Source organism: Piliocolobus tephrosceles, chromosome 11 (assembly GCF_002776525.5).
Source record: "Piliocolobus tephrosceles isolate RC106 chromosome 11, ASM277652v3, whole genome shotgun sequence".
Lineage (NCBI taxonomy): Eukaryota > Metazoa > Chordata > Mammalia > Primates > Cercopithecidae > Piliocolobus > Piliocolobus tephrosceles.
In genome coordinates, this window is record NC_045444.1 from 111242239 (window position 1) to 111257451 (window position 15213).

The window sequence follows — 15213 nt, forward strand, 5'->3', positions numbered from 1 at the left end:
CAGCAAACTAACTCAAACATCATCCCTTCTATGTAATGCTGCCCAACCAAGAATGAGCTGTTAAGAGAGGTCCCTGCCCTGAGCTTTCCTTGTACAACTTGGACTTTGACTCTCTGGTGATACTTGATTGTAATCTATTTAATTGGCTGTTTGCACAGGTCCTTCTCTTCTTAGCCCCATGTGAACGGTGAGCTCCAGAAGGAAGAGACCCTGTGTGCCTCATCTCCAGTTCTGGGCTTGGCATTCAGTAGGCATTTGATGGAGGTTGGCTAACTGAACAAGAGTGTATAAGAAGATGCTGAGTAATCTAAGAGAAGAGGTAAGTATTTGCTTTCTGGAGCCAAGAGGAGGGTAACAATGGTCAAAGGTTAATGTAATGTAACTGGCAAGTCTGCCTCTATTATAGGGGACAGCTTTCAAAATCGGTGTGGCCTAGTGTGATGGTTAATTTTAAATGTCAACCTGATTGGATTGAAGGATGCAAAGTATTGTTCCTGGGTGTGTCTATTGAGGGTGTCGCTAAAGGAGATTAACATTTGAGTCAGTGAACTGGGTGGGAGAGGCAGACCTGCTCTCACTCTGGGTGGGCACCATCTAATCAGCTGCCTGCACAGCCAGGATAAAAGCAGGCAGAGGAGTGTGCAAGGACTAGACTGGCTGAGTCTCTGACCTCCATCTTTCTCCTGTGCTGGATGCTTCCTGCCTTCTAACATCAGACTCCAAGTTCTTCAGCTTTTGGACTCCTGGACTTACACCAGTGATCTGCCAGGGGCTCTTGGGCCTGCGGCCGCAGATTGAATGCTGCACTGTCAACTTCCCTACTTTTGATGTTTTGGGACACAAGCATGGTTTCCTTGCTCCTCCGCTTGCAGATGGCCTATTGTGGGACTTCACCCTGTGATCGTGTGAGTCAATATTCCTTAATCAACTCCCTTTCATATATACATCTATTCTATTAGTCCTGTTCCTCTAGAGAGCCCTGACTAATATGCCTAGGAATACTTCCCTGACAGAATAAATATTTTCAATTTACTGTTTTCTCCAGTTCCACCACTGAGCCCAATTACTTTAAGGCTTTGATTGCTATTCAAATGCAAATAACCAATGGAGACATAGAGAATTTACTAAGATCTTTTTAAAAGTTACCCAATAAACACATACAATGTTTTTGACTCTTCTCCCCTCAAATTACTAACCAACTAACCAACCAATAGGCAAACAAGCAAAACATCTAAAATCGTTTTAGTAGTTTACTTTGCATCATCAGGCAGAAAATGAAAACGTAATGTGGTTAAAGAATAAAAAACTCAGTCAATTGTTAGTACTTGCATGAAAACTGATTTTCCTCTACCTTGTTGGAATCCTGGATTATCTTCACATTGTCTGCTCCAAATTTATCTGCATAGAGCTTGAGTAGTCTTTGGGAAATCTCAGACAGACCTGTCAGCTTAGGCTCTTTATAAATATACTCTTTACCTTCTTCTTCTTCAAAAAAGCCCTATGGAACATAATGAACCACAAATTTTATTAGAGAATGCTAGTCAAAAACCAAAAGCAAAACAAAAAGCCATTTACTTAAAAAATATATACAGTTTTTGGTTGTCATCCAATCCATTGGTTAACACCCTATAAAATTCAAAATCGGAGAAAACACAGTGAAGAAAATAAAATATCATCTTATAATCAGACATTAATGTAAATATTTCCTAGCCAGGCCAAAGAAACTCATGAAATATCTTGCAAATACTGTTTTCTCTATTTGTAGAACTCGATGGTACTACCTACTTGCATATATTTTGGGGGAAGCATGCCCTCTTGTGGTAGCTTGGGGTAGAACATGAAATATGGAGCAATTTTTTGCAGCAAAGAGCAGTCAGTATCCTTTTTAATAAGATCTTCTATAAGTCTTTGAAACTAACATAGGAAATGTGTACGGCATGTAAAGCTCTTTAAATGGGCTGATGTGCATCCCACATAATCTTAGATGAAAAATCACAAGCCTTTATATAGTTGTTGTAACAAATTACATGTGTTATGCTCCCAAGTACTGCTATTTAAAAAATAACTCTACGTCAACATGACTTCAGGGACCTGCTGAAACTTAGCTATATGTAACTTAATCATGCAATCTACCTTACTAAGAGATCTTTTACATTCTTGAAAAGGAAGACATTACAGGATTAAAAATAGCAACCATATCATCATTTTTGTTCCACAAGACCAAGTAGGTTTTAGCCTGTATTAATTTATTTGTCTGGTTGAAGCAGAGGGAAGGGAAGATTCTATTATCTGAAGATAACTAAGTGAAGCAATCTTTATAATTCTTTCTCTTTGAAGAGACACAGAAGCATTTTTCCTGTGGAATACATGTGGCCTCAGAATACCAGATTAAGTTTGGAGTTAAGAACCCAAGGATATCTGGTTTCTTTTTTTTTTTTTTTTTCTATTTTTTTTTTTTTGGCAGAGTCTTCCTCTGTCGCCCAGGCTGGAGTGCAGAGGTGTGATCTTGGCTCACTGCAACCTCCGCCTCCTGGATTCAAGTGATTCTCCTGCTTCGGCCTCCCAAGTAGCTGAGACTACAGATGTGTGCCACCACACCCAGCTAATTTTTGTATTTTTAATTGAGGTGGAATTTCGCCATGTTGGCAAACTCGAACTCTTGACCTCAGATGATCCACCCACCTTGGCCTCCCAAAGTGCTGAGATTACAGGCTATATCTGGTTTCTCCTGATTGTAGAGTTGACCCATAAGGAAATGGCTTTTGAGGTCTAGGTGAAGACACTGGACATCAAAAGGAAACTTAGTCATATTAAAAAATCACTTTTGACTATTTAAAAATTATATGATAAGAAAAGCATAGGCGGCCGGGCGCGGCGGCTAACGCCTGTAATCCCAGCACTTTGGGAGACCGAGGCGGGCGGATCATGAGGTCAGGAGATCGAGACCATCCTGGTTAACATGGTGAAACCCCGTCTCTACTAAAAATACAAAAAAATTAGCCGGGCATGGTGGTGGGCACCTGTAGTCCCAGCTACTTGGGAGGCTGAGGCAGGAGAATGGCGTGAACCCGGGAGGCAGAGCTTGCAGTGAGCCGAGATTGTGCCACTGCACTCCAGCCTGGGTGACAGAGCGAGACTCCGTCTCAAAAAAAAAAAAAAAAAGCATAGGCAAAGTGTTCCAGTGCTATACTTTTTCATGGTTAATGTGAGACAATCTAAGAATATTGATTAAACTCACATCTGTATGATGCTTTATACTTCAAAAGCACTTTCGTACATGCAAATGGGATCATCTTTAACAGGGTAATTTGTATTCTAAGTGTACTGTAGCTATACCTTTGCAGAAGCGAATGAATAAGGTCTACCCATAGTGGAATTCTTGCCAATCGGGTAATCGCCTGCTTCCTTGCACGTCTCCCTAATTGACTTTGGGCTTTCTAAAGGTAGGAAGTGTGTCTTCAACATTGCATGCCCAGTGTTTAGCACAAAGCCTGGTCTTTAGGAGGAGGTCACTCTATTTGTTGCATAAGCAGATGAATGAAAGAATTCTTAAAGGGCATACATCTTAAACAGGCATATGTGCACCAGGCATAACTGGAAAATAGTCCATGGCTTTAAATAGAGATGTTTTTAATGAACAATTTCTTCGAGAAATGTTTAAGACAAAATACAAGTAATTATAAGTGCCTTGACCCCAAACTGCTACAAAGTGTCATATGATGTTGAAAGCATGAAAAGCAGCTCCCTGTCATTCCTGTAGATTTCACAGGGGTAGTGAGGTCTGACTCCACTCCCACATGACTTCCAGCCTGCTATGCTTTTTTCTGTTGCTGTCTTTGTGGAGTTGTGTCTGATTCAAGGTCAGGAGTTAGTGGCTACAATTGACAGACTGACACATCAGAGAAATAAGACCTTCTGAAGCCTTCAGGCAGAATCCTCATGGGGCTAAAGCTGAAGCAACATTTGCAACTTCAATTTCAAGGAGAAAAATGTCTCTAAGGTTCAGGAAAAGATTTTTTATTTTTCACCATAGTGTGAAAACTAGTACAAAGACACATTTTCACTGTAAACCCCTGACAAATTTCTAAATCTAGAGTGAGCAGAAAATGAGTGGTGGGAGGCAGGTAAAAATTGCCATCATTGGCCAGGCGCAGTGGCTCATGCCTGTAATCCCAGCACTTTGGGAGACCAAGGTGGGTGGATCACAAGGTCAAGAGATTGAGACCATCCTGGCCAACATAGTGAAATGCTTTCTCTACTAAAAATACAAAAAATAGCTGGACGTGGTGACACACGCCTGTAGTCCCAGCTACTGAGGAGGCTGAGGCAGGAGAATCACTAGGAGGTGGAGGTTGCAGTGAGCCAAGTTTGAGCCACTGCACTCCAGCCTGGGCGACAGAGGGAGACTCCGTCTCAAAAATAAAAAATAAAATTAAAAAATTGCCATCATCGTGACCTTTGCGGCCTTGTTTATAACCTGTGACTTTCTTTCATCCCTCCTCCTTGGGCTATGGGATGGGAAAATTCAGACTCAGCAACCTGCTGGGAGGCTATAAGGACCGCACCTGGTAAACAGATGGCCTTTGGTGAGTGCTAGCTATGTTGAGGATGGTAATGATGATGATGCTGGTGGTGATGACAACAATGACGAAAAAACTCGGTATCTATAAAGCAATTTGAGTTCTGTCTTTTATGCAGCGTAACTCAGTTTTCAGTGCTTGCAAATACATACTTTTAGCTTCTCTTGCTTAGGCAATGGAGTTTTTCTTATTATGAAAGGTCTATTGAAGCTGATTTCAATATTTTGGTAACTGATAAATTAGTGATTAGAACCTTTTTCTAAAGAGCTTGGAAAGGTAAACCTGTTTTGTAAAATGAGTAAGAAGGAGATGGAGGAGCAGAATAAAGCATTTAATCTGCTGTCCACTGGGGTTTCTGTAAACAGTTTTGAAGCCAGATAAATGGCAGCTCTGAAAATGTTTGGAATGCAGGCTTACCTTTATACCCAGGGAAGCTATTAAAGCAAAGCCCACGGAGCTACAGACACTATCTGAAGGAAGGCTTCAATTTCAGCTCTATGATATAAATGATTTATAAACAGGGACACAGAGTGACGAAAACCAGGGTCAGTTTCTCTTTTGCTTTAGCCCCAAGTTTATAAGCTGACTGAATTTCAAGGCAATGGGAAAGGTGATCTCTGCACTTCCTTGCTAGTTTGATTTTTAAAATGTCATTTTGCAATGCAATAAACACCTTCATCTGCTCTGGTCAAGAAAGAACACACCCTAGTTAAACAAGGACTGTATGAATTATGAAACTTTAAGGCAATACATTATGGTAAAAATGTACTTCAATAAACTGACAACTGAAAGCATTGACTGCTCCTCGGATGCTTTTGCAGGTACGTTAGCATCTTGCAATGTCCCTGGATCATCACTGTGATGTCAAATGTCAGAGCCCCTGGTATTATATTAGACTCATTCAAAGTTCACAAAGAGAAGAATGTATTTGAAGAGGAATCTAGTATACAAAAGATGGGCCAGAAAATGTCAATACGAGGCTAAATGCTAAGAGAAAAGAAGCTACATGAATGAATTTCTCTGCATTCATGTAGCTTCTCTTAGCATACACATCAGAACTCAGTTATGATGTTTATACGGTATAGATATGTGGCCTAGATCTGCGACTTTCCTATAGGCGGAGAGCTGTATCATGTCCCCAAGTGGAGATGGTGGTTTTCCACACTACACATGCACCTTCCCTCCTCCCTCAAATTCCTTTTTTATTAAGATCCTGAGATGCAAGTACACCCATACAGGCATGACTGCAAATTCTGGAATCTATGGCATTTGTTGGTAGAATAAAATTCTCCCAGGTCTTTTACTTAATTAATTCCAGGGGCATCTGATATTTTGTTATGTAATGGGTATTCACTTGCTTTCATGTTAAATACCAGGGCCTAAGGACTTCATTGATTATAGTTGATGTTTGCTCACTGCTGCTGTTTCATTACTGTGGAAATCAATACTTCAGGGACACTTTGGAGGACACTTTGTATCGGCTGCTGTATGTCAAATTTCCATATTGATGCTGATGCCGAGTGTTGCATTAGACAGTTCATGTTGTGCAAGACTTGCATTTTTGTAAAGTTCCTGCTATGAACGATCAGTTTTATATTTGTTTTCTAGTGTCTGGCTCACTACAGACACAGTATTAATACCCCAGCCAAAACTGTGAAACGAGAGCAGTGGTCAACATGGGACACTAAAAAAATGTACCCAAAGGCCTTTGTGCAGGCAAAGAGCCTGTTGCACGTCATATTTCCATAATCCTTTTAACATCATTGCAAGGCATGTCAACTTGGATATTAAAAGGTAACTTTTACACAGACATAAAGCACCATAACGAATAAGAAATTATTTCTGACTGTGGGGATTATGCTAATCAAGTAGTCAAGATTTTATCTTAAATCTTTGGAACCTTCATTCTGTACACGTTCTGGGGAATGCTGGAGTCTGCTTGGTATTTATCATCGAGTGTGAAGTGATGTGTGCTGTCTGCTCCTGTTGAATCCCGCAGTTCTCACTCTCCATGTGGTGTCTTGAGACAGGCATTTGAATCTCCTCTGAGCAATGATGACTGAGGCTCTAATTTGCTGCTTATCAGGACGACCTCCATTAGTTCTCCTTGTTCAAAGGTAGCTGGGTTTGAGCTTATGGAGTGTCGTGCTTAGGCAGGTTCTCAGTCAGAGGATTTAACAAAACACTTTGTGTTTTAAGCTCAGATTGGAATTTGTTTATTTTTATTTTTATTTTATTTATTTATTTTTTTGAGATGGAGGCTCACTCTGTCACCCAGGCTGGAGTGCAGTGGCATGATCTCGGCTCACTGCAAGCTCCGCCTCCCGGGTTCACGCCATTCTCCTGCCTCAGCCTCCCGAGTAGCTGGGACTACAGGTGTCCGCCACCACGCCCTGCTAACTTTTTGTATTTTAAGTAGAGACAGGGTTTCACCGTGTTAGCCACGATGGTCTCAATCTCCTGACCTCGTGATCCGCCCTCTGCGGCCTCCTAAAGTGCTGGGATTACAGGGGTGAGCCACTGCACCCGGCCTTGGAATTTTTTACAAAGACAAGTGAGAGTACTGCAGCATTAAAAAAAAAAATCAGGTGCAAAATCACACTTTACTGCGGAGTCTGAAAGAAGAATAAAGTTAGGTCATTTGCAAGGGCTCCCCCCAATACTTCCCCTCTGCCCCCCTCAGTCTATTTAGTACAGAGGTTTTCAAGTATTCTTTTAGTAGGTGAGTTAAGGGCCCATAATCCCAAATTTATAAATGAACATAGAAAATGCTGATATGGTATGAATGTGGGAAGGAATTTAAAGAATTACAAAAAAGTATGTACTGGTCAGACAAGTAGGGCTGAATATGGACAGTGTGTGAATATTAAATGTTTTCTCTTTCCAGCTTAACTGACAGTAATTATGTTGAACCACATAAAGTTGCCATTTTTGTACATAAAAAAGTGATTGAATATAAGCAATTTCATATGGCTCAAAATAATATGAAGAAAATCCTTTGTCACAGAGCTCTGGGTACTGGCAGGTTATTTTGGACATGGCTTGTTCTCCAAATTTCTTACCTTGCTCCTTTCTGCATCTCTGGAGACTTACCCAGACGTATTGGGTAAAGATTTATGCCCCAGTTCATCTTTTATGTTGAGAATTACTCCCATCACCTCTGAGAATGCTCAGAGCTCACCACCATAGACCCCCATCTCTCTAAGACACTCCTTTGGAAAAAACACAGTTTTTTCAGTATCTTGGGAGGTGTCCACCAATAACCATCACTCCAGCTTCCAAAATTCTGACCATTCTGTTCTTCTTAATAAGCTGCAACTCATAGTGGCCTGAAATAAGTAGACAATCTACAATACAAAGTCTATGCTACGCATATTTAAGATATGCAGTACCCATACTTATCTCTGTGTGTGTTTGTGTATGTAAGGCTTTCAGACTACATCCACCTTTAGGCAGAAAGATAGCATGTATGAAAAACAAAGGATACATTTTTGTAATTCAGATAACTGGCATAAACACAACTTAGTTAAAGAGATGCAGGATGATTCCAAAAATGAATGAAAGCAGGATTATCTCACCCTTCGTACCAAATGTTGATTTGCACAAAAAGGTTAAGTTTCAGTAAAACCATACAGAGGGAAGTGTGAGGGGTGTTAGAGCATGCAAATGGAGAGCAAGAGTGAGTGAGAACTTACCACGGCCTGGAACAATCAAGACCAAAAGAAGAAAAGAGTAAACATCTGCATTAAAAACTAGTTGAAAAGCAGCGTGATTCACTTCTACCTGCTTTAGAGCCCGTATCTCAGATGGTGGTTGCAGCAGCCATCTGGTAGGCAATCCTGTTTTCATGATCAGGTTATTAATGATTTTTTTTAACTTTTTCATTGGAAGGAATGCCTGAGGCGTTACAGAGTCATGTCTTGGTGACCCAGAAGCACATCTTTTGTGCTACTGCTGTGCTGCCCAGTTAGCCTGTGGCCATCTCCCTTGAAACTCTGTTTTTCTCTTTCAATTCTTCTGCTCCCACATCTCCTTCCCTACTCGTAGCATTTTCTGCCACTTTTCTTGCTGTCTCACCAATGTCACAAATTGTATATTTTCTTCATGGTTTCCCAAATGGCTCCAAAGTGTCATTTTCTCTTCTCTCTCTTCCTCTTCTGAAGGTTCTCACACCTCGCTCTCTCCCCATCTATGTTCTCACTTCAGATAGTTCAGATTCTTTTCCATGGACCCCCAAAATGTCTAAATTTGCTTTTTATATTCTATAGATTGTTTATGCAGATCCCCATTTTTCAGACCATTAGTTTCTCTGTCTCCACTATCCTGATGTTGCTGTGTCCTGAGAAAAATCCTGGTTGGATTAATTTGTTTATAATAAGTGGCTATTTGGTGATACTTCTCCTTTACAGGTAGAAAGTATCTTATCTTTATTAATTCAGAGGTTATTTTTTTTCTTTCTTTTTTTTTTTTTTGAGATGGAGTCTCACTCTTGTCGCCTAGGCTAGAGTGCAGTGGCGCGATCTTGGCTCACTGCAAGCTCTACCTCCCGGGTTCATGCGATTCTCCTGCCTCAGTCTCGTGAGTAGCTGGGACTACAGGCGCCCTCCACTACACCCGGCTAATTTTTTGTATTTTTAGTAGAGACAAGGTTTCAGCTTGTTAGCCAGGATGGTCTCGATCTCCTGACCTCATGATCCGCCCGCCTCGGCCTCCCAAAGTGCTGGGATTACAGGCGTGAGCCATGGCACTCAGCCCAGAGGTTAGTTTTTAAGCTGCTTTTGGTGAGCAGAGGAAAATATGTACTTTTCAAACGACTTCAATGGGGAGTGACCTAGAAAGAACATGCTGGAGTGGACTCCTTCAGCTGCAGCCTTAAGAACAAGAAGCTGAGGCCGGGTACGGTGGCTCACGCCTGTAATCCCAGCATTTTGGGAGGCTGAGGTGGGTGGATCACGAGAGGTCAGGAGTTCAAGACCAGCCTGGCCAACATAATGAAATCCTGTCTCTACTAAAAAATACAAAAATTAGCTGGGCATGGCGGCGCCTGCCTGTAATCCCAGCTACTCAGGAGGCTGAGGCAGGAGAATTGCTTGAACCGGGACCCAGGAGGCAAAGGTTGCAGTGAGCCGAGATCACGCCACTGCACTGCACTCCAGCCTGGGCTACTAAGTGAGACGATAGGTTGTAGGGAGAGGAAGTGTGAGGTCTGAGAGCCACTGCCACTCTGAAAATAAAAGCATGGGATGTCTATCCACACGAGCAACAGTCTAAACTACGTCTGCTGAAATATAATAGTGTTACAAGCCTTCCCAAACAGAAATGAATGGTGCCTGGGTTTATCCCATTGAAAATGTTGCTCAGAGACATTCATAATTAATATATAGTATGTTCACTTTCAGGCCAATACAGTGGCTAAGTAATATTTTCCATCTTCTTCATCGCTTATGCAGTTAACTGGGAAAAATAACTTTGAAATTACACTGACTTGCAATATAGGAAACAAAATAACCATCTGGTGTTCTGTCTAGAAACAGTGGCAGTTTGAAAATAGGAGAAAAGAAATTGTGTGATTGTAAAATCAAAGGTTTGATACTGTGGAGCCCCTAGGAATTCTCTTATTTCCTAGAATATTAGGAATGTTATTTCTTAAAGCATGTTCGATTTAATTTCACTTTAATATATGACATAAACTCATAATTACATATTTGAGGGTGATCTGGAAAGAAGAGAATGTTGAAAAATAAGTGCCCTCTTTCTTCGAGAAGTCAGAAATCACTGTTAACTCAAACCATGGATTTCTTTGCTCACTTGTTTTCCAACTTAGTACATTGCTATGGACAAACATATAGACCATCACATCCGGAGAAACACTCAAGTATAGTCAGACACACCCATACCTCTCCATTCACTGGTACACACAGATGTCTCATAAAGAATGAAAGACAACATTCAACTGCTCAGCAGAATTTGTGGGTCATGTTATTTCTGGTGAACTTACCTGCCCGTAAAATGCCACACGATAGTAGCGACCAAACAGCCGCTTCTCTGAATTCACCACCTCTGCCACTTTCAGGTATGACCGATGAATGTCGTAGTAGAGATCTGACAGTTTCTGAAACCATAAGTGAAAGAGTTTCATGAAGATCACACTGACATACAAATAGAGAGTTTTTAATTTTGGAAACTGTAAGTAATTTTCCAATTCAACATAGGATATTTTAAATAACTCCTTCTAGGGGGTTGGAATACATACTTTGAAGTCTCGTTGTTTCTCAAAGACAGCAATGATGGGCTTGTTGACATCAGCAATGAGTTCGTATCGCTCAGACTTCCAGAGAAACTCCACACACATGTATAGCTGCTCCACCAGGATATTCTGCAATTCCCCCAATCAAAATGAGATTTTTACATGATTAGGATTGTGGCTCATGCCTGAAACTTGGTTTCAAAGCTGTTGCATTGTCAAACTTTTTCCTCTGTTACTGGCATTTAAAACCCAGCAGGGGATCGTGGTGTCATCTTGGATTCTTGCCTATCCCGCATTACCGTTACCTAATTAGTGCGTCAAAAGTGCTGATTTAAATCTGTGAAATGCCTTCAGATCTGTCTCCTTCTTTCCATTCCCACTGTTACTGACTTACGTACTCCCTGACCCCTGCAATAGTTTTGAGGGAATCTGTTTTCCCTCTCCAATTGCTGCTCTCCAGTAATCTTTCTTTGTAAAACACAAATCTGATCACGAGATCTCCAGTGCCTTAAACCTTTGTTGGAAATCCAGTATGTAAGCTGCTGTCCAAACTCTAGCATGGCCTTCAAGAAGCTCCACAATCAGGCACCAACCTCCCTTTCGGTGACCCCTTCTTTCAGTGCTCTGTCATTGACTTTGCATTTGGCCATACCATATACCACTCCATTATTAGAACACTCTCTGACCTCCATACTTTTGTCTGTGTTATAGCTGCACCTGTAAGAACCTTCTTATTTCACACCTTCAAGTCCTATCAAGACTCAGCACAAAAAAATGGAAGAGCTTTTATTTTCATTCCATTCATCACCATTTCAACCACTGTCATGTAAAAAAAAAGTTCCCCTTCTAATTGCAAGTGTATATCATACCTAGATTTGGTCACTGGGCATCTGTTTTTGCCTGGCCATTCCCCACTCTGTAGGAACTTTCTCAATATTCTAAATTCTTTGAGAGCAGGAATTATGCCTTATTTTTTTTCCCAGCCCTCACCTCAATTCCTTTCATATACTAGTGGCTTAATAAATTTTCAACTGAATAAAGTGACATAAGCTTTCAAGCAAATGTATGATATTGTTGGAATGTTTTCAACAATTTCCTTTAAGAAAAGGTTCTTAAACATTATTTAAAATAGTTAACATAAATATGTAATTACATATACTTCATTTATTTGCGATATATACTAAATTGATGTAGAACCATGTGTAAAATTGTATTAACATTCATCTGAAAATTTACTTTCTGTATAATTTTTTCCATTTATGTAATACTGACTTAAAAATTAGCTTATAAAATATTTTACTTAATGAGAGGAATTCTGTTTTCTTCACCAGAACTATTGCTAAGTAATTCCCAGTAGAAAGTTTCTTTTTGTGTTAATGAAAAATAACTCTGCTTACGTTCCATAACAGAAGTTTTTCTAAAGAAACTAGTGAACTTTTACATCCACCTGCATTTGTAAATAAACTTGCTAATGCTTTTAGAAAAAAAGCTATGATCGGTTCACAAAATTTAGCATCCCTTATCACCTTTACCAAAAGGCCAGAGATATTATTTTATAGAAGAGCTGATAATATACATTTGAGCCCATCTTACAGAAGTAAGACATAGTTTAAATTTTTACTGAAATCTAGTATCTACTAATCTTGGCTTGATTTTAGCCTACATTTCATTTTGTCTAATTAAGTTATATTATAGAACAGCTGTAAGCTTGCTTCCCCTTATTTAGCTTAATGTCACAAGCCAATGCATCTCTTTACTTAGTTACTGTACATGAGATAATTTTGGTCTAACCTCATTGTATGGTGTATCTTGCATTCCGGAATCCTCTTTCATTGCGCCTTCTTCCTTAATGTTTGGTGTGATGCTCAAAAAAGCTGGCCATCCCATAGAGAACATGCCTTGGGAGGATCAAGCAGAATAAAACGTTATTATTTGAGACAAATTTTGCTTAGATTAGATAATGCCTTTCTTCATGATGTTAACCAATTGGTAGTGTTACAAAGCTCACATAATCAACAAGATGGTTAGATTATGACTATTGATAAATACTCTCTGCCAGACAAATAATATTCCCCTTTGTATAATTTTTGTATTATTTTCAGGTGGCATTTTTAATAAAGAGATAGCATGGGATTATGGACAGAACATAAGATTTGTGAGTAGATGTTACACTTCCAATCTTCTGCTTTAATTAATCTCTGAGACTGTGTCCTTTTGTTAAACTGGGGACATTACTATCTATCTCAAAGGATGTTGAAAGGACTCAAAAACATTAATATTTGAGAAAATACCTGGTACACTCAGCACATTATAAAGACAATGCTTATAGTTGGATGTGTGGGTGCCTGTAAACCCAGCTACTTAGGAGGTTGAGACAGGACGATTGCTTGAGCCTAGGAGTTTGGGGCTGGAGTGAGCTATCACCATGCCATTGTACTCCAGCCTGGGTGACAGATTGAGACCCTATCTCTCCCCTAATGCCCCCCCCCCCACAAGACAAGACAATGACCAATACTTGCTTTTTTTTTTTTTTTTTTTTGAGATGGAGTTTCACTCTTGTTGCCCAGGCTGGAGTGCAATGGTGCCATCTTGGCTCACTGCAACCTCTGCCTGCCGGGTTCAAGTGATTCTCCTGCCTCAGCCTCCCGAGTAGCTGGGATTACAGGCAACCGCCACCATGCCCAGCTAATTTTTGTATTTTCAGTAGAGACGGGGTTTCACTAAGTTGGGTAGGCTGGTCTTAAACTACTGACCTCAGGTGATCTGCCCGCCTCAGCCTCCCAAAGTGTTGGGATTACAGGTGTGAGCCACTGTGCCTGGCTAATACTTGCTATATGTCACTCTTTTACATTATGTAGAAACCTTTTCAAATTTTCTTAGTATCTTAGCCACCAAGATTTAAAAAGGCCTCCCTCTACAGATACATGAGAAAACAGCTAACAACGGGCAACATTCCCAGAGGAGAGATAGATCTGAATTGTGGGGAATGTGAGTGACTAGAAAAGCACTAGCTGGAGTGACAGACCAGCCTCTGAACTTTGGCTGCAACACAAGCTAACCATGACATTTGAGGCAGATTATTTAGCCTCTCTTTATTTTTCTCACCTATATAAACAGGAGGTGATAATAGCACCTAACTCACAGATTTGTTACTGGCAACTAATTGACACATTGCTGGTACAGGGCTTAATGTGGTGCTTTTTAAGTTATAGCTAATACTTTTGTGGAATGTTTTTGTTTTTAATAATCAGCTCATTGGTTATATAACTAAATGATCACCCCCTAAACATGCTAGAAATTATAATAATTATTGCAATCTAATACTTGCTTTTATATAAATTTTATTTTTCTACTTTTTATAATAATATTAAACATATTAAACCATATCAGAGTTAATTGAAGGAGGGGAAGTCACAACATACTTCTTGCAGGATGATGATCACTTATTAGTACAACTGAAGCAACTGTACTTTCTGGGGTCGCCTATATTCACCTATATTCATACCATTGTGCACATTGTAGGGAAGGGATAGTTCACTCCTTTGACTCAAAAATATCAAAATAGAAAAGTATATTAAGGGCTTCAAATACATGCCAATGACATTCACATATATGCCGATGATATGTGCTAGTTAGAATATGCTAATATATCATAGCCTATATCATCAGCTAATGTATCATCAGATATATGTTAATGTATCATAGATGATCACCTTCCTAATTTTAATGTTTCCTAAACAAATATATCCTTTTCTTGATGAACACATTATATTCTAATATCACCTTAGGTCTAACATTGGGCATTTAAAGCATTTTGAATATGAAAGATTCACACAACTTCTTGGCATGTAAGTTTCCACAAGTTCTCAAACTAACACCTGCTTTTATCGGTTTTCTTCAATTTTGTTCTTAGAATTTGAAAGTCTTTACGGAACGTTATGGCATCTGGTTATGATAAGCAATAGATGAGGAGGAAGGGCATGTTAAATAAGGCAATGATGTTCTTGATGACTTCCATATAAAAATCAGGCTAAATAGGACGTGTGACACTAAGCGAGAAGATTCCTGAATTTTAGGGTGGACATGAGCCATGGGTGCCACAGGGTGCCACATCTGGCGTCTTCTCCTAGGTCCTCAAACAAGTGACCTCACCTTCTCAGTTTGCTTTGGTCATTTGGTTCAAATTTTTTATTTTTATTTTTTTATTTTTGAGCTGGAGTCTTGCTCTGTTGCCCAGGCTGGAGTGCAGTGGTGTGAACTCAGCTCACTGCAACCTCCACTTCCTGGGTTCAAGCAATTCTCTGCCTCAGCCTCCCGAGTAGCTGGGATTATAGGCACATGCCCAGCTAATTTTTTTTTTTTTTTTTTTTTTTTTTTTTTTTTTTT

At 40.0% G+C, this 15213-nt stretch overlaps 1 protein-coding gene across 4 annotated transcripts in view; it reads right to left on the reverse strand.

Moving 5' to 3' along the window:
* The window catches only part of DOCK10 (dedicator of cytokinesis 10), a 279809-nt gene that overhangs the window by 12906 nt on the left and 251690 nt on the right, over nt 1–15213 (reverse strand). For all 4 annotated transcript variants that reach the window (XM_023222406.1, XM_023222396.2, XM_026454862.1 and 1 more), the window contains exons 48-51: nt 12619–12725; nt 10834–10956; nt 10579–10692; nt 1352–1498 (exon numbers count right to left, since the gene is read on the reverse strand). In XM_023222406.1, coding sequence (XP_023078174.1) covers nt 1352–1498; nt 10579–10692; nt 10834–10956; nt 12619–12725 — 491 coding nt within the window. The remainder of the gene's footprint in view (nt 1–1351; nt 1499–10578; nt 10693–10833; nt 10957–12618; nt 12726–15213) is intronic.